Source organism: Humulus lupulus, chromosome 1 (genome assembly GCF_963169125.1).
Source record: "Humulus lupulus chromosome 1, drHumLupu1.1, whole genome shotgun sequence".
In the NCBI taxonomy this organism is placed as follows: domain Eukaryota; kingdom Viridiplantae; phylum Streptophyta; class Magnoliopsida; order Rosales; family Cannabaceae; genus Humulus; species Humulus lupulus.
In genome coordinates this window covers 309,653,677-309,678,746 of record NC_084793.1, presented here as the reverse complement: position 1 = coordinate 309,678,746, position 25,070 = coordinate 309,653,677, and the positions used below count along the sequence as shown (strand labels likewise).

Genomic DNA, 25,070 nt, shown 5'->3' with positions numbered 1-25,070 from the left:
TTAGCAGCTTTTGTAAGTTGCCATGTTACAATCCATAATCACCACTAAAAAGAAGTCCACTAAACTTTTAATGAACTCCAAAGGCCAATAACCCATTTGTTATTTTTCAAAAAATGAAACCAATTGACTGTAAAATTGAAAATATTTATGTTTCTATACACTATATAATGTGTAAAAAAAATTATATATATATATAATATGTTGAAAAAAAAAAATTACTTTTGCTCATTAAAAAATTAAATTAACAACAAAGACTAAGACTTTATTTGAATCTTGGATTTTACCAAAGAAAAATTGTGTGAGAGAAAAAGATTGAAGAAAATATTTTTCTAAAATTTTATTGGAGAGTTTTTTAATATTTTTTTCTTTATGAATTTATTTTAAATTGTTTTAAATTTTATAATATTATATTATTTTTAAATTTAATTTTGTTCTAGAAGTAGACTTCTCAAATTTTATGGAATCTAAACATGAGAAAATGATTTTTTTTAAATTCATTTTTATCTCCCCTAAAATTCTAGATCAAAATCTATTATATTAGCATTTTCTATTCTATCCGTATTAGTTAGTGAACTCGACTCAACGAGTCATTTCTTTTGTGATGAACGGTTGGCACCAGTTCTACATTAAAACATGTATTTTTATTATTATGAAATCCATAAATGAAGTAGTTAATGGTTAATGGTTAGAAAAAACAAAATTCTAAAGACTAAATTATCAAAATAGTAAAAAAACTTTGAAGTATTTATACTAAAACAAGAAACTCATTAAATTTATCATCTTATACCAGCTTTTGTGTGGTGCCACATTACAATCATCACTAACAAAAAAAGTCCACTGATCGATTGGTGAAATCCAAAGGGCAATACCCATTTGTTATTTTTCGAAAAAATGAAACAAATTCAGTGTAAAATTAAAAAATATTTATTAAATATATTTGAGAAAAAATAAAATTAAAAAAAAGGTTGAAAACAAAATTTGCAGGTTGTGATTCAGAGAAGCAGAATCTTATCTTACTGCATTTAGCGACAAACTCATACAATGCCCATTTCACATGCAATTTCATTTCAAGTACAAACAAACAAACCAAATTCCATTCATATCCATACAAATCTCTCAACCAAAAATTCAACTCAAACAAAAAATTTTAAATTTTAATAAACCCAAAAAAACCCATTTCTCAATAAAGATAAATTCAACCATAGATCAAGTCAAAACTTGATAATGGGTCCAAGACTTTAAGTGGGTCAAGGTGACAAAAACAAGACACCATAAATTTTTGAAGAAAGAGGAGAAAAGGAAATTTCCCTTGGTATGGTTATATATGATAGGGCTTATACTTTTTGTGTTGAATTTTGGTTATGTGGTTAGATAAAAAATTTTTTTTTTTAGATCTTATATTTTATAAAATAATTTAAATAGGCCCATAAATTTTATTTTTAGGCAAAATGATTGTATTTTTGTTCTGAATTATTTGTGATTTTAGTTCAAAAATTTTTGATCAAAATCGAGTTTAGGGGACTATTTTAAAAAACAAAGAGTCTTAAAAGACATAAACTCTTAATAATATTGTGAGGAAATTTCAATAGTTTTGACCCTTTTTTTTACTTAATTTTTTTCTTTTTTTGTAGTGTTGTCAATTTAAAAGTGTAAATGAGGTAGATATATACAATTATGTGAATAATAATGAATAATAAATCTCTCCATAATGATGGACTTTGGGGACCAATTATGAATAGTGTGTTTGACGTTATGGCAAAGGCAAATTTAGCAAAGGAACAAAATTTGTGAGCAGAAACTATTGGGCCCCATTTTTCAAAATACACAAAATTTTATCAATTCACACACCCACCCATTTTGACTTTTGCTTATTCATTTTCAAACTTAGCAGCAAAGTTTCATGCTTTTTTTATTTTATTTTTTATTTGACAGGCCAACTATAGTCTACATATATATAATAATGCCTCCATTATATAGTCTTCTCCTCTTTATTCCACCCAAACCATTTGTCACATTCCACTAAATTAGATTCATAAAAAATAAAATATTTTTTTTTTTTACAAATTTAAAAAAAAAAACCATCTTCACTCTCTTAAGAAAAACCTAATTTTATGTGATTTTGGATGTTATATTTGTGTAAACTAAGGCATAAAGAGAAATATATATCATTCACATACACAAAATTGATATGATTTCCTTCTTTTCGATTTTTTTTTTTTTTTTTTTGTAAAATAATCAAAATTTGGAATCAAATATGTATAAAGTGTGGAAAATTCACTTATTTTCCTATTCTTTTTAAAATAAAATAACCTCAATTTGGAATCCAAATATCTCTAATTGAAATCCAAACGTGTTAGAGAATTTCAAATAGAATGTTGAAAGTGTCTCAAAAGTCATTTTATAAAAAATGATTATAAAAAAAAAAGACATTATTTTGTCAAAATTCCCTATTTATAATCTATTTTTTGGTAGGTTCAATTTTTTGTATGATCCGTATTTAAATCAGAATTCAAACAATTACTTACACGTTTGACTAACTATTACGAAAAAACATATTTTTTGAACTCTGATTTTAGTACTTGTGAAAAAATTAGTAAAACTATAATATAGCGATAAATTTTTAAAAGCATTTTCTATGCCCTAATGTAGAATTATCCACACACACATGTATGTAGAATTATCCACACACACATGTATGTATATATATATATGTTATATTCATTGAATGAGTTAGCCGTCCCACTTGCAACAACACATAAAAACCTAATATTTTTTTATGGTCAACCGTTCAAAACACGACATGTTGGTCCACTTCTTTACAATTCTTTGACTCAGTCCCTTTCACTTCTTTGAATTTTCTTTCTTTTTTGAGTTTTTTTATTTTTAAAAATAAATAAATAAATATAAAAAAAGAAAAAGTGATACAAAGGAAAAGTAAGAGGTAGGCATCCAAGACAAGAACCAAAGATAAAGCAATCCATTTCCACTAGAAAAATCAAACCTTTTCTCTTCTTTTTTTTTCTTCTTCTTCTTTTCTTAATGGACACTTAAAAATACCAAATCCACCTTAGTGTTTTCAGATTGGACAAATTCACATTTTGATTAAATTATAATATTTTTTTAAAATGAAAAAAAAAAAGTAAAAGGAATCAAATCCCATACGATGATATAATAACAATAATAATATTGTACAGTGAAAATTAAACTAACCCACTAATTAAAGAAAAAAGAAAAAAGAAAAAATCTCCTTCGAGACAGAGCCGAGTTCTGACTGAGTCTTCAGCTCGAGTTGTACTGTGAAAATAGTACTACTAACTATACTGCTAAACAAAGATTCCCCATTCTTGAAAATCGAAACGGCCGAAGACTTTGTCGTAAAACGACGTCGTCACACTGTTTTTTCTTTCTTTTTTTTTTTTTTTTTTTTTGATTTTGATTTTGATCGATTGAATGAAAGGATCTATGATCTGATTAAGATGATTCTAGGATGAGATTTGAGGTCTCTGCGACTGAGAGTGAGTGATTATGTTCACCTTCGTAGGTCACTACAAGCATTGATGGGTCATCGAGAGCTCTCTCTACATGTTTACGAGCTGGGCAACCCCTTACGCTGCTACACTTGTAATAACCCCTGTTTTTCGTAATCAAAACAGAGCAAGAACAATAAAAATCGAGTCTTTCTTGGCTTAAACAGATAAAGTAAATGGAAAATCGAACTGGGTTTTCGTGTGTTTACCTTGGGTGTGGAGATCCTTTGATGGGTTTTTGTCCGTACTTTCTCCATGAGTAGTCGTCCGGTGGAATATCCGCCATTTTCAAGCTTATAGCCGGAACCCTCACGACTCTCTTCAACCTCAGTTTTCTGGTTCAAGGAGAGAAAAGAATGAGTATAAACGACATTAAAACGATGAAAGAGAAGCGTTAAACGACAATAATTTTTTTTACCTTTTCTTGGAGCAATGGCAGCGGCCGGAGGAGCCACTGGCACACTTGCCGGAGCCCAAGTTCTCAGAGCTACACTTTCTCTTAAGCGAAGAAGTGGAAAGAGGTGGCTTTCCGACCGAAGAGACCTGAGAAAGGTTAGTAATCTGAAAACCAGGGGAAGAAGACGACGGCTGGTGGTGGCTATGGTGATGCTGTAATTTAGTATCCGAATCACCGGTCAACGACGACAAAAACGACGTCGTGGCGGCAGCAGAGCTGTAAGAAGAGAAGTTAATGGTGGTGGTAGCGGAGGAGGAGGAGTGGTCCTTGTCCTTTCTCTCAGTCACGGCGGTTTTGGGTATAACGACGGCGTTTTGATCTCGATGCAGTGGTTGTTGCTGAGGTTGCGATTGCGGTTGCGGTGGTGGGATCTGTTGAATCGGAGTGGCGTAATAGACCCTAGTTTCAGACGAGGGTTTGTCTTGGGACTGAGGCAGAGGAGCTCGTCTGAACCGGGCATGGCCGGTGCGAGTCCGACCCAGAAGAGAAATGACTCGCCGGAACTTAGAAACGGCGACGTCAGCCACGGCCTTGCAATCCATATCGATCTCCATGGGAGGAGAGTGAGACTGATTAGAACTGCTACGAATATGATTTTGACTGTGGTTGTGATTCTTCTTCTTCGTCTCGAACTGGTTTTGGTTCTGAGTTTGGGAGAGTAACAATATGAGTTTTTCAACGCTTTCGAGACCAGCGGCGGCTTCTTTGACAGCACTTTCTTCTACTTTGGCTGAGAAGTTCTTCTCGCTTCTATATCCCATGAAATCAACTGCCATTTTTGCATAACCAAAAAAACAAAAAAAAAGGAGAAAAGAAAAGTGTCAAAAAGAAAGAAAGAAAGAATGAATGAGAGGAAGAAAGAAGAGAGGTCTGTGTTTGGATATAAAGAAAAGAAAAGAGAAAGAGTATATGTGTGTGTGTGTGAGAATGGTCTGTGTTTTGAGTTTTGTGGTTTGGTCAAAGGGATCGAATCAGGCAATCAAACCCCACTGTGGCCCACTTTCGGTGACATACCTGTCACGCTAACACTTGCCGTCAAATATAGGTACGAATGAGATCCAACCGCATCACTATTTTTTTTATTTCACAAAACAAAAATATAGATTAATGGGTAAAAATAGATTTCTCTTTTTTTAATTTTACAAAATCGGTTACTTTTTTTAAAAAATTTATTAGGAAATTTGCTTGGTTTTAAACATTACTAGAGTACTCGTCTTTCAAAATACATGAAGGGAGTTTTTATATTATACCATACAATAAATAAATAAATAATAAAAAAATATAATTAAATAAATTTTATCATTTTTCTACGTGTAAAGATGAAAACGGAGGTAAAAAATTAATTTTATTAAGAAAATTTCATAGCTTACTCGCCTTTCAAAATACATCACGAAAATTTTTATTTTTAAATTTTTACATTATACCATACAAGAAAAAAAAATAGTGAAAAAAATATAATTGAATAAGTTTTATCATTTTTCTATGTGTAAAGATGGAAATGTAGGTAAAAATTTATTTTATTAAGAGAATTTCATAGTTTTCAAACAAGACTAGAGTAATCGTCTTTCAAAATACATCACGAAAACTTTTATTTTTAAATTTTTACATTATATCATACGATAAAGAAAAAAATAATGAAAAAATTTTAATTGAATAAGTTTTATCATTTTTCTACGTGTAAAGATGAAAATGGAGGTAAAAAATTAATTTTATCAAGAAAATTTCATAGCTTTCAAACAAGACTAGAGTACTCATCTTTCAAAATACATCACGAGAACTTTTATTTTTAAATTTTTACATTATATCATATAAAAAATAAAATATAATTGAATAAGTTTTATCATTTTTCTACGTGTAAAGATAAAAATGGAGGTAAAAAATTAATTTACATCACCTGAAGAAAGTGAAAGGAGATTTGTGTCATCGTTCTTCAAATTTTTTAAGAATACTCTAATTGCAAAGTAATTGTATAACGAAAAAACGGTTAAACCAAACTTATATAAAGATCGAAATTTGGAGTTATTTGATGAAATAAATTTTTCCTATTATGTTCTTTAATTTTTCTTTTTATAATTTTTTGTGTTTTTCCAAAGAATCCCATGATTTATTCAATTTATTTGTGGAATTTTTTCATTATTCTCATCTCTAATGCAATATGTAAATTTTATACGAAATTTAATATAAAAAATAAAATAATGATATAGTTGGACGAATATTTGTAATTGTAATTTAATACATAACTGGTACAAAAAAAGTCAATAAATATTTTTTTATTGTCCAAATTTTATACTCTCAGTAATTCATTTTTTTTTTTAAAAAGTAAATAAAAAATGTTATATGACTAATCATTAATTATCAATTAATAAAGTATAATAGTGACATTATAATAAATAAAAAGGAAAAAAATATTATGTGACAAATTTGATCCTTGAGTAATATTTTTTTAGAATAAGTTTTGGTAAATTATACAAACTTTAAGCGACTTTCATAATCGTTTGGTGCGATTGTATTTGTCACTAAAATATGACTGTTATTTGACTATTTTTTTTTTATTGTTGGTTTACTAATTTCTTTAATCATATGTGCACTAATATATATCTCTAATCACATTTAAATTCCACGAATATTAAAAAATGATTAATATATGTATATAAAAAAATAGTATACCTAATATGTTAGGTACCACACTAATATAATTATAGAGTCCATATAAGATTTTATTACATATGTATACTAAAATTTTCATCAAAATATAAAGATATACAATTTTTGTATAGAACAATCCTCTAAATATTTTAAATCAACAATTTTTTTATTACTTTATATTTCTATTATGAATATAAAATTTATATGTTTGATTCTCATATTTATTAAATTTTCGTATAGAAAATCTCATGTTTTTATTAGTGACAGTGTTTGCTATTTTCAATTTTTTTTATGAGTTCTTTGAAAAAATGACATATTTTTAAAAAAAAAATTATTTGCAGAATGATCTCTCATAATTTAGACAGCTAATTGAAAATTAAGACAGGTGTTCAAAAAATTAAAACATCCGGTCGAAAGACAGAGACTATTTTGCAAAAGATTATCAAAAGTATGTCAGAGTACAAAATAATAACTTAAAAAATGAAGTAGTTTTCACAACTTTCTCTTTTTTTATTTATAATTTTGGGGTTAAATTAACAAGGAAAAATAAAAATAAAAAATAAAAGTTGTATAAAATAGATAATGACCTTAGACAACTGTGGAGTCATATCAAAATAAATAAATAAATAAAAATAAAAATGGTCATAGGTAGGATCGGACACGGGTGGCTTATTAGGTCAAACCAGCTGCTCAGACCGTCCGATCTGTGACTAAGACTATTTATTATTTATTAGAGAGATAGTTGTGCCAGCTCAGCATCGTAGAGTTGACTTTTTTATTTTTAGTTTTTGGGTATTTCTTCTTATTTTTAATTATTATTATTAGTTCATATACCCAAATTAAATTCATATATATATATGCTATTATTAAATTGATTTGAGTATTTCTAGATTGTCTCCATACCTTCTTTCTGGTTCCCACTACCACTATTTCATGTTTTGACTTTTTATAAAAATCCATTATAGATTACATTAATGAATAAAATTATTTAAGCTATTTTCCTTACTTAAAAAAAATCAATATTTTCGGTTAAAATTATAAAAGCCTTTGGTAATTAATGAATAGAAATTAATTAGGAAAATATGTTAGAGTCAATAGCATTTAACAAAATTACGCATATATATTTATTTATACGATTATTTGCGGTGAAAGTACTTAAATTATTACGTTTATAATACTTAAGTACCAAAGTTATTTTTTTAGCGGCGAAAGTATATTTTGTCTATGTTTTTGTGCAATTTGGTACAACCACTAATTTTCACCGTTAAGTTCGTCTGTAAAACGTGCAAAAGTACTTAATTAAAGAGATATTTGCATCGAAAGTACCAAATTTAAGAGATGTTTGCGGTGAAAGTACACAAGTTATAAGGGCAACTCCAACTATGAATACTAAAATGGTGTTGAACCAACATCAGAATTAGGTAATTTTAACACTATATTTTTTTTTCCAATCCAATCATAATACTAAAAATTACACCAAAAAATATATTTAACATTATTATATTCTCCACAAAGTACACATTATATTATTATTTTATTTTATCTTACAAATTAAATAATATACATATATATATATAATATTAATATAAAACACAAAAACAAAAAAAAAATTGTCGTGGTGAACAGTGTCACATCAATAATGTTGTGGCACTGTTTATCTCTATCATTTTGCAGTATCATTTAGAGTCTCATTGGAGTGATATATGGTGTAGGATCAACACTGAATTGATATTTTGCAGTCCCATTGAAGTTGGTCTAAGTAAATTTCACACCATGTAAGCGGACTTAACGATGAAACACATAACTGCACCGACGGAAGTATTTTTGCCGCCAAAAAAATAACTTAAGTACTTAAGTGCTACAAACACAATAATTTAAGTACTTCTGCCACTGCAAATATCTCTCATTTATATGTATTTATGTAAAATTTATTTAATTCTTTTGACTTACATTATTATTTAAAGCTAAATAAGAAAGCATCATGATTACGAAATCTCACCCATTTATGTCTGGATTATTTTTGGAGCATTATTCATTACATTGAGATCCAAATTAGCCATTGGATCTAACAAAATTTAATGCAATTTTACGTAATCAATTTATATTTATAAAAATAAATAAAGTCAAAATGAAGAAATTTCCTTTTTTTTTGTGATAAAATTGATTTTATTCTCCATCACCTTCCTAATTGTTCTATTTTTAATTTGTTAATGCGTGTTGTCAAGCATATTCTTTATAGAATATAATATATTTACACATCATTTAGTTATCATCTATATCATACCCCACTAAAATAAATAAATAAATAATTTATATATGATATGGCGTATAATTATATATATATAACAAGTCGACATGATTTATTTAAATTTACACAAATAGCTAATAAAAAAATACAGGATGAATTTTGATTTTCCTGTTAACAATATTTGTTGAATTTACTTAAATGAGAATATAAATATATATTTATATATATTTGACTTTTGAGCTCCTTCTCCCGTGATATGGATTGCACGTAGATATGGGGCCATAAAATGTTTCTCATAAATCTATTTATTTTAGTAAAATAAATTGAAACCAAGTTTTTTTATTTATTTATTTCTTTTTCAGTTAGGTCTATAACAACAATGATCTATATAAATCTCCTTTTTTTTGTTAAAATAATGAATGGTAATAAAAGTGGTGTATAGTTATTTTTTAATCGATCTTTATAAAATAGAATTTTAATAGTGATCTAAAATGTGTGACGACACAAAATATAGCATGACCCACAATAAATATTATTTTTTTAATTTCTCATTTATCACTTATTAATATTATTTATTAATTAAAAAAAGTTTTTAATTTTAAATTTATCTTTTAATAAAAAAATTAATTACTTTTGTATATTTTCAACAAGCATTAATAAATGTATTGACTTTTACAATTGTGTTCTAAGAGTACTCTCAATAGAGGAGGTAAAATGTCTAATTCTTTATAATATAGAGAAAAAATTGTTAAATAGTCTTCTAATGGGTGACGTAAAGCTATATTTTTTATCTAAATTAATAATATTTCTCTATATGTAGCGAAATACTATTCATATAAATATTTTTTTATAAACTTTTGTATATATATGAGTGTGATACTATTATATTTAATTATTTTATTTCTTAAAATGAATAAAATATTTTTAAAAAATATATTATTTAAATGATGTAGATAAAAAATAGAGAATGTGATGTATGGTATAATGTAAAAGTTTGAGGTAAATTATAAAAAAAATATGTTTTGGTGGTGTATTTTGTAATACATTTTCTCTATAAAACTCACAAAAACATATTTCATCAGCTTCTTTATACATAAATTTATAATAGCTATGCACAAACTCCAATTAATCAATATCTACATTTACATATCATTTATACAATATTTTAATATTATTATTTTTCTTTATAAGTTTTATCTCTCCCATTTAGTATATATATATATTTTTTTTCTTTTTCAATTATTTTATTTTACTTTAATTAATAAATTATGTTTAAAGATATAATATTTAAATGATGTAGATAAATATATAGAGAAGTTGATGTATGATATAATATAAAACTTAGAGGTAAAATAGAAAAATATTTGTTTTTTAAAGATAAAAAAAAAATATACATTGCTAATAATAAATAATATACCAAAAATAATATGTAATGATAACAAAGTAAATAAAAAAATGAACATTTAATGTCAACAATAAATAAAATATATTAAAAGAATAAGTAATAATAAAAAAAAGTAAATAAAAATTAAATATTTATTGGTGTTCCAAATTTAAACTATGCTACATTTTGTCATAAATTTAGCACAAATTTTAGTACATCATTATAGAACCTTCCTTTTTTATTTACAATATTGTTGTTAAATATTAATGAAGCAGAGATTTTAATATGTCCGTTAATTATTTTTTAAAATATTTAATTTATTAAAAATCACTAATAATAATTACTTTTTATATCAATTTGCATCTTAAAATATTATTATGCTAAAATTAACATTTTTTTTTAAATCATGCATTTGAGATGGTGGAAGACCATTCTATTGGGGTTTACTTACTTATAATATATATTTTGTTAATTGGTTGTTTTGGGACAATTTAAATATATATATCACATAAAAATAAAAATTAAGAGAATGAATTTTTTCTTGTATGATAATAATATCGAATTACATTAGATTTTTTTTTTCATTCTCTATCACGATTTAAATGCGAAAGATTTACGTCTCTATAATTAATCACGAAAATTTGATATTATTTTCGAGTATATTTTACTTTTATTGTCATAAATAAACATACTTTTTACCAATAATAATACTTTTTTTTTTATATCACTCACGTTTTAAAAATAAAATATTGTCTCTCGTATTTATTACTATTTAATTTGGCTTTATATTATTACTGCAAGAAAAAAATGGCTTTATATTAAAAATAAAAATATTAAATACAAGTCAAACTATATAGTGTATATACAGAAAGTAAGGAGAAAATCATGCCAAAATTCACTTTGTCTAATCTACCTTATCTTGAAATCATTGACTATTGTTGACTAAGCGTTTGCTTAGGTTTTAATTTGAATTAAATATTTAACTTTTTACCTAATTGATTCACCTTAGGTGTGCCCTAATATTGTAACTAATATTAATTTTATTTATTACTATATGGTTAGGATGGTGTGTTCTATAGTGTTCATCAAACTTCCAATTCCTGCCTAACCTTTGAATTGAGAAAACGTGTTTAACCCAATTGCTATTTAATCTTATAAATGTTGTGTTATCATTAATTAATTAATTTCCTAATTTATGGTCAAAAATTACACTCATGAATTAAGTGTGTTAATTGGATCACGTCCAATGTTTTAAGGCATATTCGATCCGATTCAATTATCCAATGGATGCTGGAATTTTACAAACGATGCACTCTAATTAACTTGTTTCAACCGATCCAATTATCCATTTGATTTAATCGGTTTTATTTATTGGACATGTCCCCTTACTTATGTATTTGATCGGATTATATCAATCCAATATTTTTTGGCTTTTATTTAGATTAATTTGTTCAAAAAAATTATAATATTATAAAAAAGAAATACTCATTTGTTCAAAATCATACAACACCATACAAATACAACATAAATTATAAACATAATCTTAAAATATATATTTGAAAAATACATATACAATTGGATCAGTTCGGTTTCATTCGATATTTGTGTAGGAAAAACATATCGTATATAATACTTGAATAAACGCAATATGATAAATACAATATTTATATCTACTAAATTAAAGATACATAAATATTATAAATATAAATAACTTATAATATATATAACAATATAATATTATAATTATAAATAACTTATAATATATATAACAATATTATAATTATAAATAACAATATATAAATAACTATAATATAAATAGCAATTATAATTAATTTACACAATAATTATAAAGAACAAAATTAAAAGCCGAGGCCTGTGTAACACACAGTTTCCTTAAAACAGATTCGTCGCCTCTACGAGGTTTCGACGTCTATCTCCCAGGATACAACGGTGAACGACAAGTAACTCAATTACTTCGCCGAACCAAATATGCCCGAACTCTATCACACTAGAACAGACCTAAGAACTATAAAGAGTAAAAGAGAAAAACAATATTGAGAAATTATATATATCTTTAATCTTCAAAGGAAGATAAAATATATATAAGAATATGTTTTGGTGTAAATAAAACTAATGCCTCTAATCTCTATATATAGGCTATTCTTGAGACAAACTTTTATTCACAAAAGATGTAGGACAAAAAACAAATTTGGTTTTTCCATTCAAATATTCAACAATTTGTATATAGCATCCAACACATTCGATCCAATATGATCCAGTCAATTAATCACAAGTGTGAAATCGAGAAATATAAGATATTCTATTTTTCTCTTAGTTTTTTACTCTGATGTTATACAGTGTGATTTTCTTCATAGGGTTTTGTATAAAATTAAATTTGTTTGTTAAATAATACCAAAACCAAAATAAAAAATAATCCCTTAAAATTTCATTTTTATCAAAACACTAATTATATAAATTAATATCTAAATGTTATATTCTTTGTAATAAAATTTATATCCATCAAAATAAAAAATAAATAAATAATTTTATATTGATTTATAAAATACTAAATGTACTTTTGTAACATAAACACAAGTATGTTAACAACTATTTAATTATATTACACGAGTAAAGTGGTATATCTATTATATTTCAGGTTTTTGACGCAATTATTTTTTATGATCATAATTATTTAGAATATTCTGTAAATTTTTAATTTTTTTTTAATAATTTACAATGTAAAACTAATGTTCAAATAAATTACTTTTCTCTCGCATAAAGAAAAAATCATGCTTAAAATAAACTATTTAAACATTATTTTGAAAATTATCAAAATTTTATAAGATGGTCAAAATAATTACAATATACACGGTCATAAAAAAATTACACTGAAAATACTTCTCGAACAAAAAGCGGAAGGGAGTTGCACTGAAAAATTACCCTATATTTTATATAATAATTGGTCAGAAAGTTTCATAGGCACGTGCAAAGTGAGGGACTAATAATTCTAGGGCTGCGGTAAATATTTTTTTAGTTACTTGCCTTTGTTTTTTATATAATTTTTAATAATTTATTATAAAATATACTTTGTCTCAAAAGTTATTTTGTAAAAATGGTATATATAAAAAAATTATCTGCAAAATAATATTCATAAAAATATTTATTCTCACAAATTACTTAATTTTAAATTTTCTTTATTTCGAAGTAGTATTCTTGACTTGTTCTCATCTTTATGTAGTCTTGACTAATTTGTACACATGTATTTTGTTTTAATTTCAATTTACTTTTTCATTTATAAAAACTATTAAGGTATGTTAATCAAACCAGTACTGCTACCACACTCTAATAAGGGATGTAAATAGGGTGGGTCGGTCCCGCTCTGTTAAAGATCTGCTCCGACCCACTAAGCTTATGCTCCGACCCGACCCATCCTGTTAAGCATTTGATGCGGGTCGGGTCAGACCCGACCCAGTAAGATTATTATTTTTTCTTTAATAAAATAAAGACTATTTTTTTAAAATATGTTACAATATATAAGTTGCCTAAATTTTTTTATAAATTGTATTGCATACTAAAATAAAAAAAATTAATATACTTCAAAGCAAAACATCAATTTTCTCTTCTATCTCTCTTAAATATACTTTGTCTTATTTATATATATTTGGATCCTAAATTACCCTAAATAGTAATAGTAATTAGTTTTTTTTTTTTTAATTTATTACAAAAAAAAAAAAACAACAACCGAGTCAGGTTGTGATTCGACCCGCTTCAATTGCTAGCGGGTCGGGTCAGATCTTGACCCACCCTTGTTATATTCGAATCAGGGCCAATCCGCTGAATTTTTTCGCCCTCCCTAACTCTAATTATATACTGTGATGTGTATATAATCTTAACCATACAATTAAAAGATATAGTTCTCACTTTAAAATATTTATAGTTGAGATATAATACTCTTCTTAATACCTAATTAAACTATGTGAATTAAGAGTGCTCAAATCATTAATCTTATCAAAATAGCTTTCTCTCATAAGTCATTTAGTACAATAACTTTTTTACAAAATGACACTTTGGTTTATCGTGACATCTTTCAACACGTTGTAAAAAAATCTCGATTCCCCACATAGAATTTCAGAAATTTTGTTAGAAATTCTCGACATCTTATCTGAATTCGAAACGGACGACATTTTAACCAAAAAAATAAACACATTGTACAAAATAACCCTATTGAATAGAAGCCAATGAAATTTGTAGAAAGATTCAAACCCTTTGCAAATATAGGCAGAAGAAGTCAAAAAAACGGAAAGATGAAGAAATTGACTATGAAAGAAAGGGAGAGCCACAAAACAAACGTATTGCCTCAGAAGCGTGCTTTAGTTGGCTGCCTAAATTTTGACTTTCTTTCCACCCTTATAATACGTTTGTTTTTTTTAATTTTTAATTAAAATTATTTTTATTTATTTATTTACCATTATTATTATTATTATTATTATAATAAGAAAAAGAATTTACTTATTTGGTACTATCTAGTTTTGCAAAGTATTATATCGATACGTGCTTTTATCAATAATGCCCATATGATATTTTGTATTTTTATTTATTTACCATTATTAGTATTATTATAAAAGGAGTTTACTTATTTGATACTTTGTGTTTTTGTAAATAATTATTTCGCTACGTTTTTTTTCCAATAATGTTCATATGATGTCATGTATTTTAAAATCCTACATATTTGGTATTTTAGACTCAGATTTAATAAATACAATTTTATCAATATAATCAAACTGTCATCAGTTATATGTTCAAATTAGCAAAATTTTATCACTTAAATTTGAATTTAGGGTACCAAATATGTACGATTTTAAAATACAATATATAAAATAAATATTATAGTAAACAGAGAGTATCAAAACAATACTAAAAAACAAATAAATAAAATAAAATGATTACCAACCCTATTTTTAATATAGGCAATATGGTCTCCTTGTAGGTAAAAATATTGTAGTCAATGATAAAAGAATTTTTATTAAGAGATATAGTGGACTCTTGACTGGTAAGGACAAATTACGCGTAATATGTAATTATTATTCCATTAATTGATAGTCACTTTCACTTTAAAAAAAAAAAATTAATTAAAGTAACATTTAAAAATAAATAAAGTAACTATTGTATTTAAATAAGTTTTTAAGGTACGTAACACGTTCTTGTGTCTCACGTTACACGTATTCATTTTTGTTATATATAATCCAAAAGGAATAATAATTTTTTTTTTTAAACTCACAAAAGCTTATTATTTCAACATGTGATAATGTAATTATTGAATCATATTTATATATATGTATAGCTAAGAGGACTAGGAAGCTACATTGAATTTGAATCCTTATCATATGGCTTCAAAGAAAACTAAATCATATAAAATAATTATAGTTTTTATTTATATATATACATTTATAAAAATAATTATTATATTATTACAATGTGGACAAAAACAAAACAAGTACATATAATTTGTTTGGTTTGGTTCATGGATTTCTTCGACACTTCCTTGCAATTTCGTATTATAGGGTGCTATTGTTATATAATTTCGACAAAATTTCGCATTTATTTCAGGACTATGAATAATATATAAATATATAGGTAGATTTCTTAGGAAGCCGCTTAGGTAGCCGCTTTACTTTTGCTTATATCGTAGGGATATTTTTTATTTTCGGTACTTTACAAAATTATAATCTAATTGTTTTATATGATAGCATACATGATGGTTATAGTAGGCATCCCGCTAATTTTTAAAATTTTTTGAATAATTTATAAGTGTCAAAATCGGAGTTCAAATACTTTATTTTCCACGCGTATAAAAAAAAATTAGGAATGTGTGCAACTGACTGTTTGAACTCTGATTTTGATATCGTAAATTATTTTGAATTTTCCAAAAATTGGCGGGATTTCTGTTATAACTATAATGTACACCAGCATGCAAAATAAGATTAGGTTATAATTTATCCAAATGTCAAAAATAGAAAACGCACTTATAGTAGGAGAAAAAGTGATGTCCCTACCTAAGAAAATTCATATATACATATGGAGCTTTTTAGTTGGGGATATTACTTTTGCCTATACTGTAGGGGCGTTTTCTATTTTTAGTACTTAGATAAATTATAACCCAATTTTTTTTATGACAATGTATATGATAGTTATCGTAGGCATCACACAAATTTCCAGGAAATTCTGAATAATTTACAGTGTCGAAATCATAAAAAAAAATCAGACACATGTGTAATTGACTGTTTGAACTCACTGTAAATTATTCAAAACTTTATGAAATTTTAGCATGATGTTTGTTATAACTATAATCTACGTCATCATAAAAAAAAAATTGGCTTATAAATTTTCCGAATAACGAAAATAATAAATACTCTACAAAAATTCATATATATTTCAAAACTGTGAATAATATTTTTTAATTGACAAATACAAATTTCAAAGGGGAAATTTCACTTTTTATCTCTAATAATACCTAATATTACCAAAAAATCCCAACATTAATAATATTTTCAAATTAATGCTAAGCTTTTCCCTCCTACCGAAAATACCCTTCCCATTCAATCTCAGCCTTCTCTCTCTCAGTCTCGGTTTCTCTCTCTTTCAGTCTAACAAAAATCCCCCAAAAACCATCGAACCCCCACCTCTGTCGAGCCGCCATCTCCGTCGAGCCGTCGAGCTCGCATCTCCGTCGAGCTCCCACCTTCTCCGTCGAGCCCCCACCTTCTCCCATTTCTCCGGCGATCTCGAGCCCACTGCAAACTCCCATTTGTCTGTCAAACCCGAGACCCACGGAGCATATTTCCTTCAAAGTTTAAAAAACTAAGGTAAAATCTTGAACCCAAGTCCATATTTGCTTTATATCGTTGTTGAATCTGTGATTTGTGGAATGGGTTGTCCGATTTTGTGGGAAATTTTTTCTGGGTTTGAACCAGTGGCTCGATAGGTTCGATTATGGTTCGATAGTAGGCTCGATAAGGTAGTTTGAACAGTTCGATGATGGATCGATTATGGCTCGATATGAGCTCGACATGGAGCTCGACATGAGCTCGATAGGAGCTCGATAAGAGCTCGGTAGGATATGTTGTATTATATTACAAGGGCTCGATAGGTTCGATAATGGTTCGATATGAGACTAGACTGTAGCTCGATGGTTATTTATCTAGACAGACAGATTTTTCCTAGCTCGATAGGTTCGATAATGGTTCGATATGAGACTAGACTGTAGCTCGATGGTTATTTATCTAGACAGACAGATTTTTCTTAGCTCGATAGGCTCGATGCTGGCTCGATAGGCTCGATAAATTTAGGTTGTTGATATTTCTCGATGGAACTCGATAGTTTTTCGATAGTGCTCGATAGGGTATGTTGCAACTCGATGATAGCTCGATAGAGATCGATAGAGCTCGATGACAACTTATTTCAGTGTTTTTCTGAAATTTTTTTTATTCTGTTTTCTTACAATTTTTTTTTCATGTGTTGTTACAGATGCCTAAGTTGCTTGTTCCGTTCAGTGATCACTTTCCTGGTCGAGTGACATATCGGGGTAGTAGTACTTTAAATCACATCAAGACCAGGTTTTTGGAGCTCGGGCTGCTTGAAAGGGCTAAGGAATCCCCTTTTAAGCAATTCTTTTTGGCTTCGGAGTTTAATTTCTCTAGAGTCTTGGTGCATCAACTGTTGCTGAGGAAAATCGCCAGCAACAACGAAGATGAGGTGCATTTTTTCTTGGGGTCGAAGTCTTGTAGATTCGGCATGGGAGAGTTTGCCCTGGTGACGAGGTTGGATTTCAGTGCCTTCCCGTCACCAGAAGAGTTGGAAGGGCGTAATCTCAGCGATCGGTTGATAAAGGAGTATTTCAACGATGCTGAGAAAGTAAAGCTGTCACAGGTGGACCATGCTTTCAAGACTTGTACGGTTGTGGAAGATGTGTACAAGCTTGGTCTATGTCTGTTTGTTGAGGGGGTTCTGAATGCCATTGAGGGAAAACTGCACATTTGGCGAGATATTCTAAAAATTGTTGAGAATGTAGAGTACTTCTTCAGCTATCCATGGGGGAAGTACTCTTATAGGAGGCTATTGCATTCTTGTAAGAAGGACATGGTGAAGCAAAATGCCAACTATGATGCCAAGAAGGATGCCAAGGTGCAGCAAGAGTCCAAATACAGTATGTATGGTTATGCCCCCGCCTTACAGTACTGGGCATATGAGGCTATCCAACAGCTTGCAGTGGAACTTGTTGTGAGCTCGGGAAACATGTTCCCGAGGATGCTTAGCTGGTCACATCGGAGGAACAAGGATTTCACCAAGTCCGTCATCGCATCGATATTATTGAAGAAGAATGTAAGTTATGTTGTTTTTTTTTATCTATATGCTTATCTTTTATCATTATTTGAGTTAACCAAATGTTTTATGTTGTTTGCAGTTAATTGTTCTTCCGATGTTGAAGCCTCGGCCAGCAGAAAAAGACTATTACTTGTCTTTGACTGAGGGAGATCTTCCCCTTTATCCTGGGCTTGGCCAGGATCCCTCGGAGACTGATGAGGAGGAGGATGCGACTTTTGAGAAAATGGCAGAGAAAGTTTCTCAGGCTGCCGAGGCAGCCAAGATATTTGTTGATGCTGCCCCGGGGGAGGAGGTTGCAGGTCCCACCCCTCCTATTCCCCCAGCCTCAGCCCCAGCCTCAACCTGTGCCCCAACATCAGCCCCAGCCTCCGCCCCAGCATAAACCTGTGCCCCAACATCAGCCCCAGCCTCAGTGTCAGCCCCAACACCAACCCCACCACCAGCCTCAGCCCCAACACCAACCCCACCACCAGCCTCAGCCTCAGCCCCTGAGCTGGCCGACTTGATTGAGCGGTTGGACAGAGTCGAGGGTCGACAGGAGACCCTCTTGAAGAACCAGTCAGTGATCTTGGACGTACTCAGTCAGATCCTGACATTTGTTAAGGAGAAACCGAGGGGGTCCAATGAAGATTCAGAGTCAGAGTCATTGGATATTCCGCTAGACTATGTTGATGATCCAACGACGCCCCCTACCATCATTGTGACACCAGATGCTGAGACTCCGGGAGTCGTTATTGTCAACCCTGAGGATGTTGCTGGGGTTCAGTTTCAGAGGGCTAGACGCCAAAGACGCAAGCCAGATTGGTTTGAGGACTATACGGATCCCACGAGGAAAAGACCTCGCACTGCTGCAGCTGCACCAGCAGACGAGGCTACACATGTGCTGGACCCTCTCAAGAAGCCAGATCCCAAACAGTATAGGACAATGTGCAAGTGGCTTCTTGGAGACATGCCCAACAAGACCCCGCGGGATGTAAAGACTGGGAGTCACGGTCCAGCATGGTTTCTGACGTTGAAGACACCCCAGTCGTGGCTCAATGATGGGGTAAGCAATTTATACCTAATTATGGACTGTTTTCAATTTTACATGTTTTATTTTTACTGACTCGATGTGAGCTCGATAGGAGTTCGATAGTAGTTCGACATGGATGTTAAAATAGGGGTTGTTCTTTACTATTTCAGAGTGGCTCGATGTGAGCTCGATGGAGCTCGATAGGTAGTTCGATAGGGATGTTAAAATAGATTGTTTTTTTACTGTTTTAGAGTGGCTCGATGTGAGCTCGATATTAGTTCGATAGTAGTTCGATAGGGATGTTAAAAGCTCGATGTGAGTTCGATATGAGTTCGATAGTGAAAATTCCCTTAACAAAGTGGCTCGATGTGAGCTCGATGGAGCTTGATAGGGAGTTCGATAGGGATGTTAAAATAGGTTGTCTTTACTATTTCATGATGGCTCGATGTGAGCTCGATAGGTAGTTCGATAGGGATGTTAAAGTAGGTTATTTTTACTGTTTCAGACTGGCTCGATGTGAGCTCGATAGTAGTTCGATGGTAGTTCGATAGGGATGTTAAAGTAGTTTGTTTTTTTACTGTTTCATACTGGCTCGATGTGAGCTCGATATGAGCTCGATATGAGTTCGATGTGAGCTCGATGGAGCTCGACATCAGCATTTTATGATGGTTTTTGCTAATTTTTTTATCGTACTCTCTTTTGCAGCATATTGATGCGGCAGAACACATGCTTCGTATGCGTCGCAAGTATTTTCCCAATATATATCGACAGAATGCAGTTGTGATGAACAGTTATTTCTCACAAGTGATACCTGCCCGATATGATCAGTTCAAGAAAACAGCCGACAAAACAAAGTATTATTGGGATGCTGACATTATGTCCATGTTGACCGGCATCGAGCAGCAGTTTCTGGCATCTTGGGGAGGAGTTGAGGATGTATATTGGTGCCAGAACTATGGACAACAACATTTGTTTGCCATTGAGGCTTCCATTTCTAGTTGGACTCTGACTGTTTACGATTCAGACAACTTGGTGATTAGTGACGCAAAGCTTGAGGATATTATGAGTCCATGGTGCTTTATGCTACCTTCTCTGTTAATGCAGAGTAAACTGTTTACTGATAGCTTGATGTTGAAGATTCCATCAGCAGGAAATAGGCCGCATCAGTTCACATTGCGTCGCAAACAGAAACACGAGCTCCCTCAGTCAAAGAGAAGGTAACAAACATCATCTTCATACTAATTTTGTTTCTAACTAAATTTATAGTAATGTGCACTTAATATATATTTTTTTTTTTACAGTGGGGATTGTGGTGTGTATGCTATCAAGTATATTGAGCATCTAATGGTCGGTCTTCCATTGGAAGCTATCTGCGATGAAAATATGGAGGTGTTCAGGAACAAGTGGACCACAGACTTGTGGTATCAAAATTTGTTACCTTGATGATTGTATATATACAGGGTCTTTACATGTACAGTTTGTTGTTCACATTTTTTTATAATTTTCATGGGCTGTTATCGAGCTAATATCAAGTTATATCGAACTGTTATTGAATTATCAAAATTTGTTACCTTCATAAAAAGAGTTTATTAATACAACAAGTTCAAATGGGAAAAAAGAGTTTAAAGCCTAGCTTTGCCATAAACATAACTTTTCAGAAAAATCAAATAAAAATAGTTTATTAATACAACAAGTTCAAATGGGAAAAAAAAGTTTAAAGCCTAGCTTTGCATGTAGCCCTGTTGTGGCCAAGACCACCACACATGCTACACTTGCGATGACTGGGAATGATTTCTCCATTCGATGGAGTGCGGTTTGTCTTCCTTCTTCCCACCTTATTCTTCTTCGGTCGACCAACTGGTTGTTTTTCAACGGGAACCCCAACTTGCATTTTCTCTATGTTCTCGGGAACTTCCCAATCATCCTCATTGCCAGTTGGGTAAATTGTTTCTTTGTAAGACTCCCTCCACATCTCAGTAGTGTAATATGGTGAACACAGTGAGTAAATGTTGACATTGCGCAACATGGCCGCAGCCACACCATGAACACAAGGGTAACCCATTATTTGAAACTGACCACAAGAGCATGATTTGGTCATCAAATTCACCTCACCATCACCTTCTGGGTCTACCACATGAAATTCAAACTGTCCAAGAGGATGGACTTTCAAGTACCTTGCATCATCCGCAATGCCTGAGACATCTTTCTCATATGTTGTTGCTAATTTCGATGTGCACTTCTCTACCTCCTCACGACGCGCGGCAAACCATGACTGAATTGTGAAACGAATGAATTCCACAAAAGTAGTGACTGGGAAGGTTCTTGCATCTCTGGTTTTGTTGTTGAAACTTTCAGCGTAGTTGCTTGTCATTACATTGTATCGATTCCCAGGAAAGTATACACGAGTCCACTTATCGAAGCCAATACCCTCGAGATATTGAGCTATGGCAGGATCCATTTGCTTTATATTATTGAAGAATCTGTGAAATTTTGACTTCCGAAATGCATATGCCGCATTATACATCTCCTTGTGACAGTGATCGGTCTTGAACTTAGCGATTACATTCATACTTATGTGATGGTAGCATGCGCCGTGGTAGGCATCAGGGAAGACCAACTCAAGAGCATGAATAATGCTAGCATGCCTGTCTGAAACAAAAGACAGATTATCAACAACTCCAATGGCTTCCTTCAATTTCTTCATGAAATACTTCCAAGAAGCATGATTCTCACTGTCAACAATCGCGAATGCAATTGGATAAATGTGGTTATTCGCATCCAATGCGACAGCACACAACATGTGCCCACCGTACCTTGACTTTAAGAAAGTGCCGTCCACACATATAACAGGACGACATGATGTAAATCCCATTCTACAAACTCCGAGTGAGAAGAAACAGTAAAGAAAGCGACCGTCATCTGTGACAAAATCAGTAATTGTACTTGGATTCTTTTGCTGCAGCATGTACAGGTAAGAAGGTAACTTGGAGTACGATTCTTCAGGTGTCCCCCTAACATAACCGAGTGCCTTCTCTCTGCATCTCCAAGCCTTAATATAACTCATATCGATCCCAAAATTATTCTTCATATCCTCCTTTATGCTGTTTGGTGGATAGCTAGTGCCATCAGTAGCATATTTGTTCTTGATAAGGTGCCCAATGACAGAAGGTGCTGCTTGACGGTGGTCTTTTTGTCGCAATTCTAGTGAGCAAGTATGTACACTATTATAAACAGTGATCTCAAACATCTCTGATCGCGCTACTTTTTTCCCTCTTATTCTCCAACCACAATCAGGATCCTTGCAGGTGATATACAACACATTAGTACCAGACTTCTTAACCATAAACTCAAAATTATTCTTCATTGCAAAGAGAGCCGCTTTGGTTTTCAATTCCATCTTGTTCTCAAATGTCTTCCCAAGATGTAATTCCCCCAACGCTATACCGGATGAGGGTGATTCAGAACGACTACAAGCTATGATATCTTCTTTTGTAAACATGGGAGCACTCCATTTTCTGTGATCTTCTGTTGAACATATTGAAATGTTCCCTGTATAGTTATATTCTGTTCCACCATGACGACTAGAGCTGGTGCCAGGTGTTCGGCGTCCTTGACTTGGTGGGTTCGTCCGTGCAATATGACGTATTGGTTGTTCTTGTGCTTCTTCTACTTGCAAATGTTCAGCTAATAGATCATCATCCACCGAATTGTCTCCTAATTCCTCATTGTGTTCGGCTACCGGATCGTCATTCACATAGGGGTTGTACTCATACTGGTTGTCCCTCAGGTCACCAATAGGAAATCCTAAAGTACTGGCTGCTCCCTCAGGTCCGGGAGTGGAATATGGGTCTGCAATGACAATCTTTTTAACAGGAGTGACACACAAGGCCAACCTTTCTTTAGATGTTACTCCTATGAATGCACGGACACCAAGATCACTTTCAACATGAACGGGTGTAAACGGTTGGTCGCCGCAAGTGTAAGGAACCTCCAATTTCAACTCATACATCTGTTTATCAACTTTAAGTTCCTTGTGCAATATGTCAAGAAGTTGCAAGTACGTTACAGTATCCTCCATCGGTATCACCGTGCATTGAGGGTCCTTGAAAATCCACTTATTCCCTTGTAATTCCCAAACACCATTGTAGGATACAAAAACGTAGACAATAGAGCCTGTGTTGGAAAAAAAAACATTAACATTGTCAGGAAAACTGTCATTTTTCCAGAAATGCAATAAAAAATAACATTATCGAGCTTTATCGAGCTATTATCGAGTTGGAATCGAGCTACCATTTCTCAAAACAGAACACAAACCTAACCAAACCCTCCATCGAACCCCTATCGAGCTATTATCGAGTTATCATCGAGCTACCATTTCTCAAAACAGAACATAAACCTAACCAAACCCTCCATCGATCCCCTATCGAGCTATTATCGAGTTAGCATCGAGCTATCATTTCTCAAAACCGACCATAAAACATAACCAAACCCTCAATCGAACCCTATCGAGCTCATATCGAGCTACTATCGAGCTCAAATATTATAGATCCATTCGACCCCTTATCGAACCCTTATCGAGTTTCCATCGAGCACTAAACCGAACCTATCGAGCTATTATCGAGCTAACATCGAGCTACATCGAGCTCTTACAAAGACCTTCTTCTACATACCATCGAACCGTTATCGAACCGTTATCGAGCAAAAAAATTGCAGAAAACCCAAAAAAACACAGATCGCGGAATCTCTCAAAAAATCCCGAAAAATACACCAATATAGGCTCAGATCTGTTCAAAATAGCCAAAAAAAATGTAAACAAATAATACCCAACACAAAATGTAAAATCTCATTACCCATGGTTTTTCTCCTCCAAAAACTCTCAAAATAGATGTTGCCTTTGATATTAACGACTTCACAGAAACAATGGAGATAACTAACAATGATTTTGACAAGAAAATTATACAAAACTGTAGGTTTTATGGAGATTTCGTGAGAATTAGAGAGAGAGAGGGAGGAGAGTGGAAGAGAAGGTTTTGTGAATTTTTGATATAATGGGAGGGGTATTTTGGGTATGGGAGGAAAGTTTAGCATTAATTTGAAAATATTATTAATGTTGGGATTTTTTGGTAATATTAGGTATTATTAGAGATAAAAAGTGAAATTTCCCTTTCAAAGTGAATAACAACGAAAAATGTGTTATTTTAGAATAATTAACATGAATTAATCTTATTCGTACCATATTGATTTAATAAGATTAATAGCCAAAGCACATACACAAGTTTCATCATAACTTTCTATTAACACAATAAAAAAGAATACAAATTTGTTGCATGATTACACATAGTTTTTTTTTTTTAAATAATAATAAGTGTACATATTTAAGCAAAGTAGGTTGGAGTAACGTGATATAATTTTTT

General features: G+C 31.1%; 1 protein-coding gene across 1 annotated transcript; it reads right to left on the bottom strand.

The window, feature by feature from the left end:
- Positions 1-2,957: 2,957 nt before the first annotated feature.
- On the bottom strand, positions 2,958-4,867 carry LOC133812850 (probable WRKY transcription factor 15). The gene is made up of 3 exons (XM_062246672.1): positions 3,946-4,867; positions 3,737-3,862; positions 2,958-3,631 (listed from the first exon to the last, which is right to left on the bottom strand). Exons 1-3 carry the CDS (start codon positions 4,758-4,760, stop codon positions 3,472-3,474), a joined length of 1,101 nt encoding a protein of 366 aa, XP_062102656.1. The 5' UTR covers positions 4,761-4,867; the 3' UTR covers positions 2,958-3,471.
- Positions 4,868-25,070: the final 20,203 nt, after the last annotated feature.

Excerpts from the sequence above, each read along its gene's own strand:
- LOC133812850 (XM_062246672.1), bottom strand. The coding sequence starts at position 4,760 with ATGGCAGTTGATTTCATGGGATATAGAAGCGAGAAGAACTTCTCAGCC. Across the intron at positions 3,863-3,945 it reads TGCCATTGCTCCAAGAAAAG|AAAACTGAGGTTGAAGAGAG; the intron begins GTAAAAAAAATT and ends TCCTTGAACCAG. Across the intron at positions 3,632-3,736 it reads AAAGGATCTCCACACCCAAG|GGGTTATTACAAGTGTAGCA; the intron begins GTAAACACACGA and ends TACGAAAAACAG.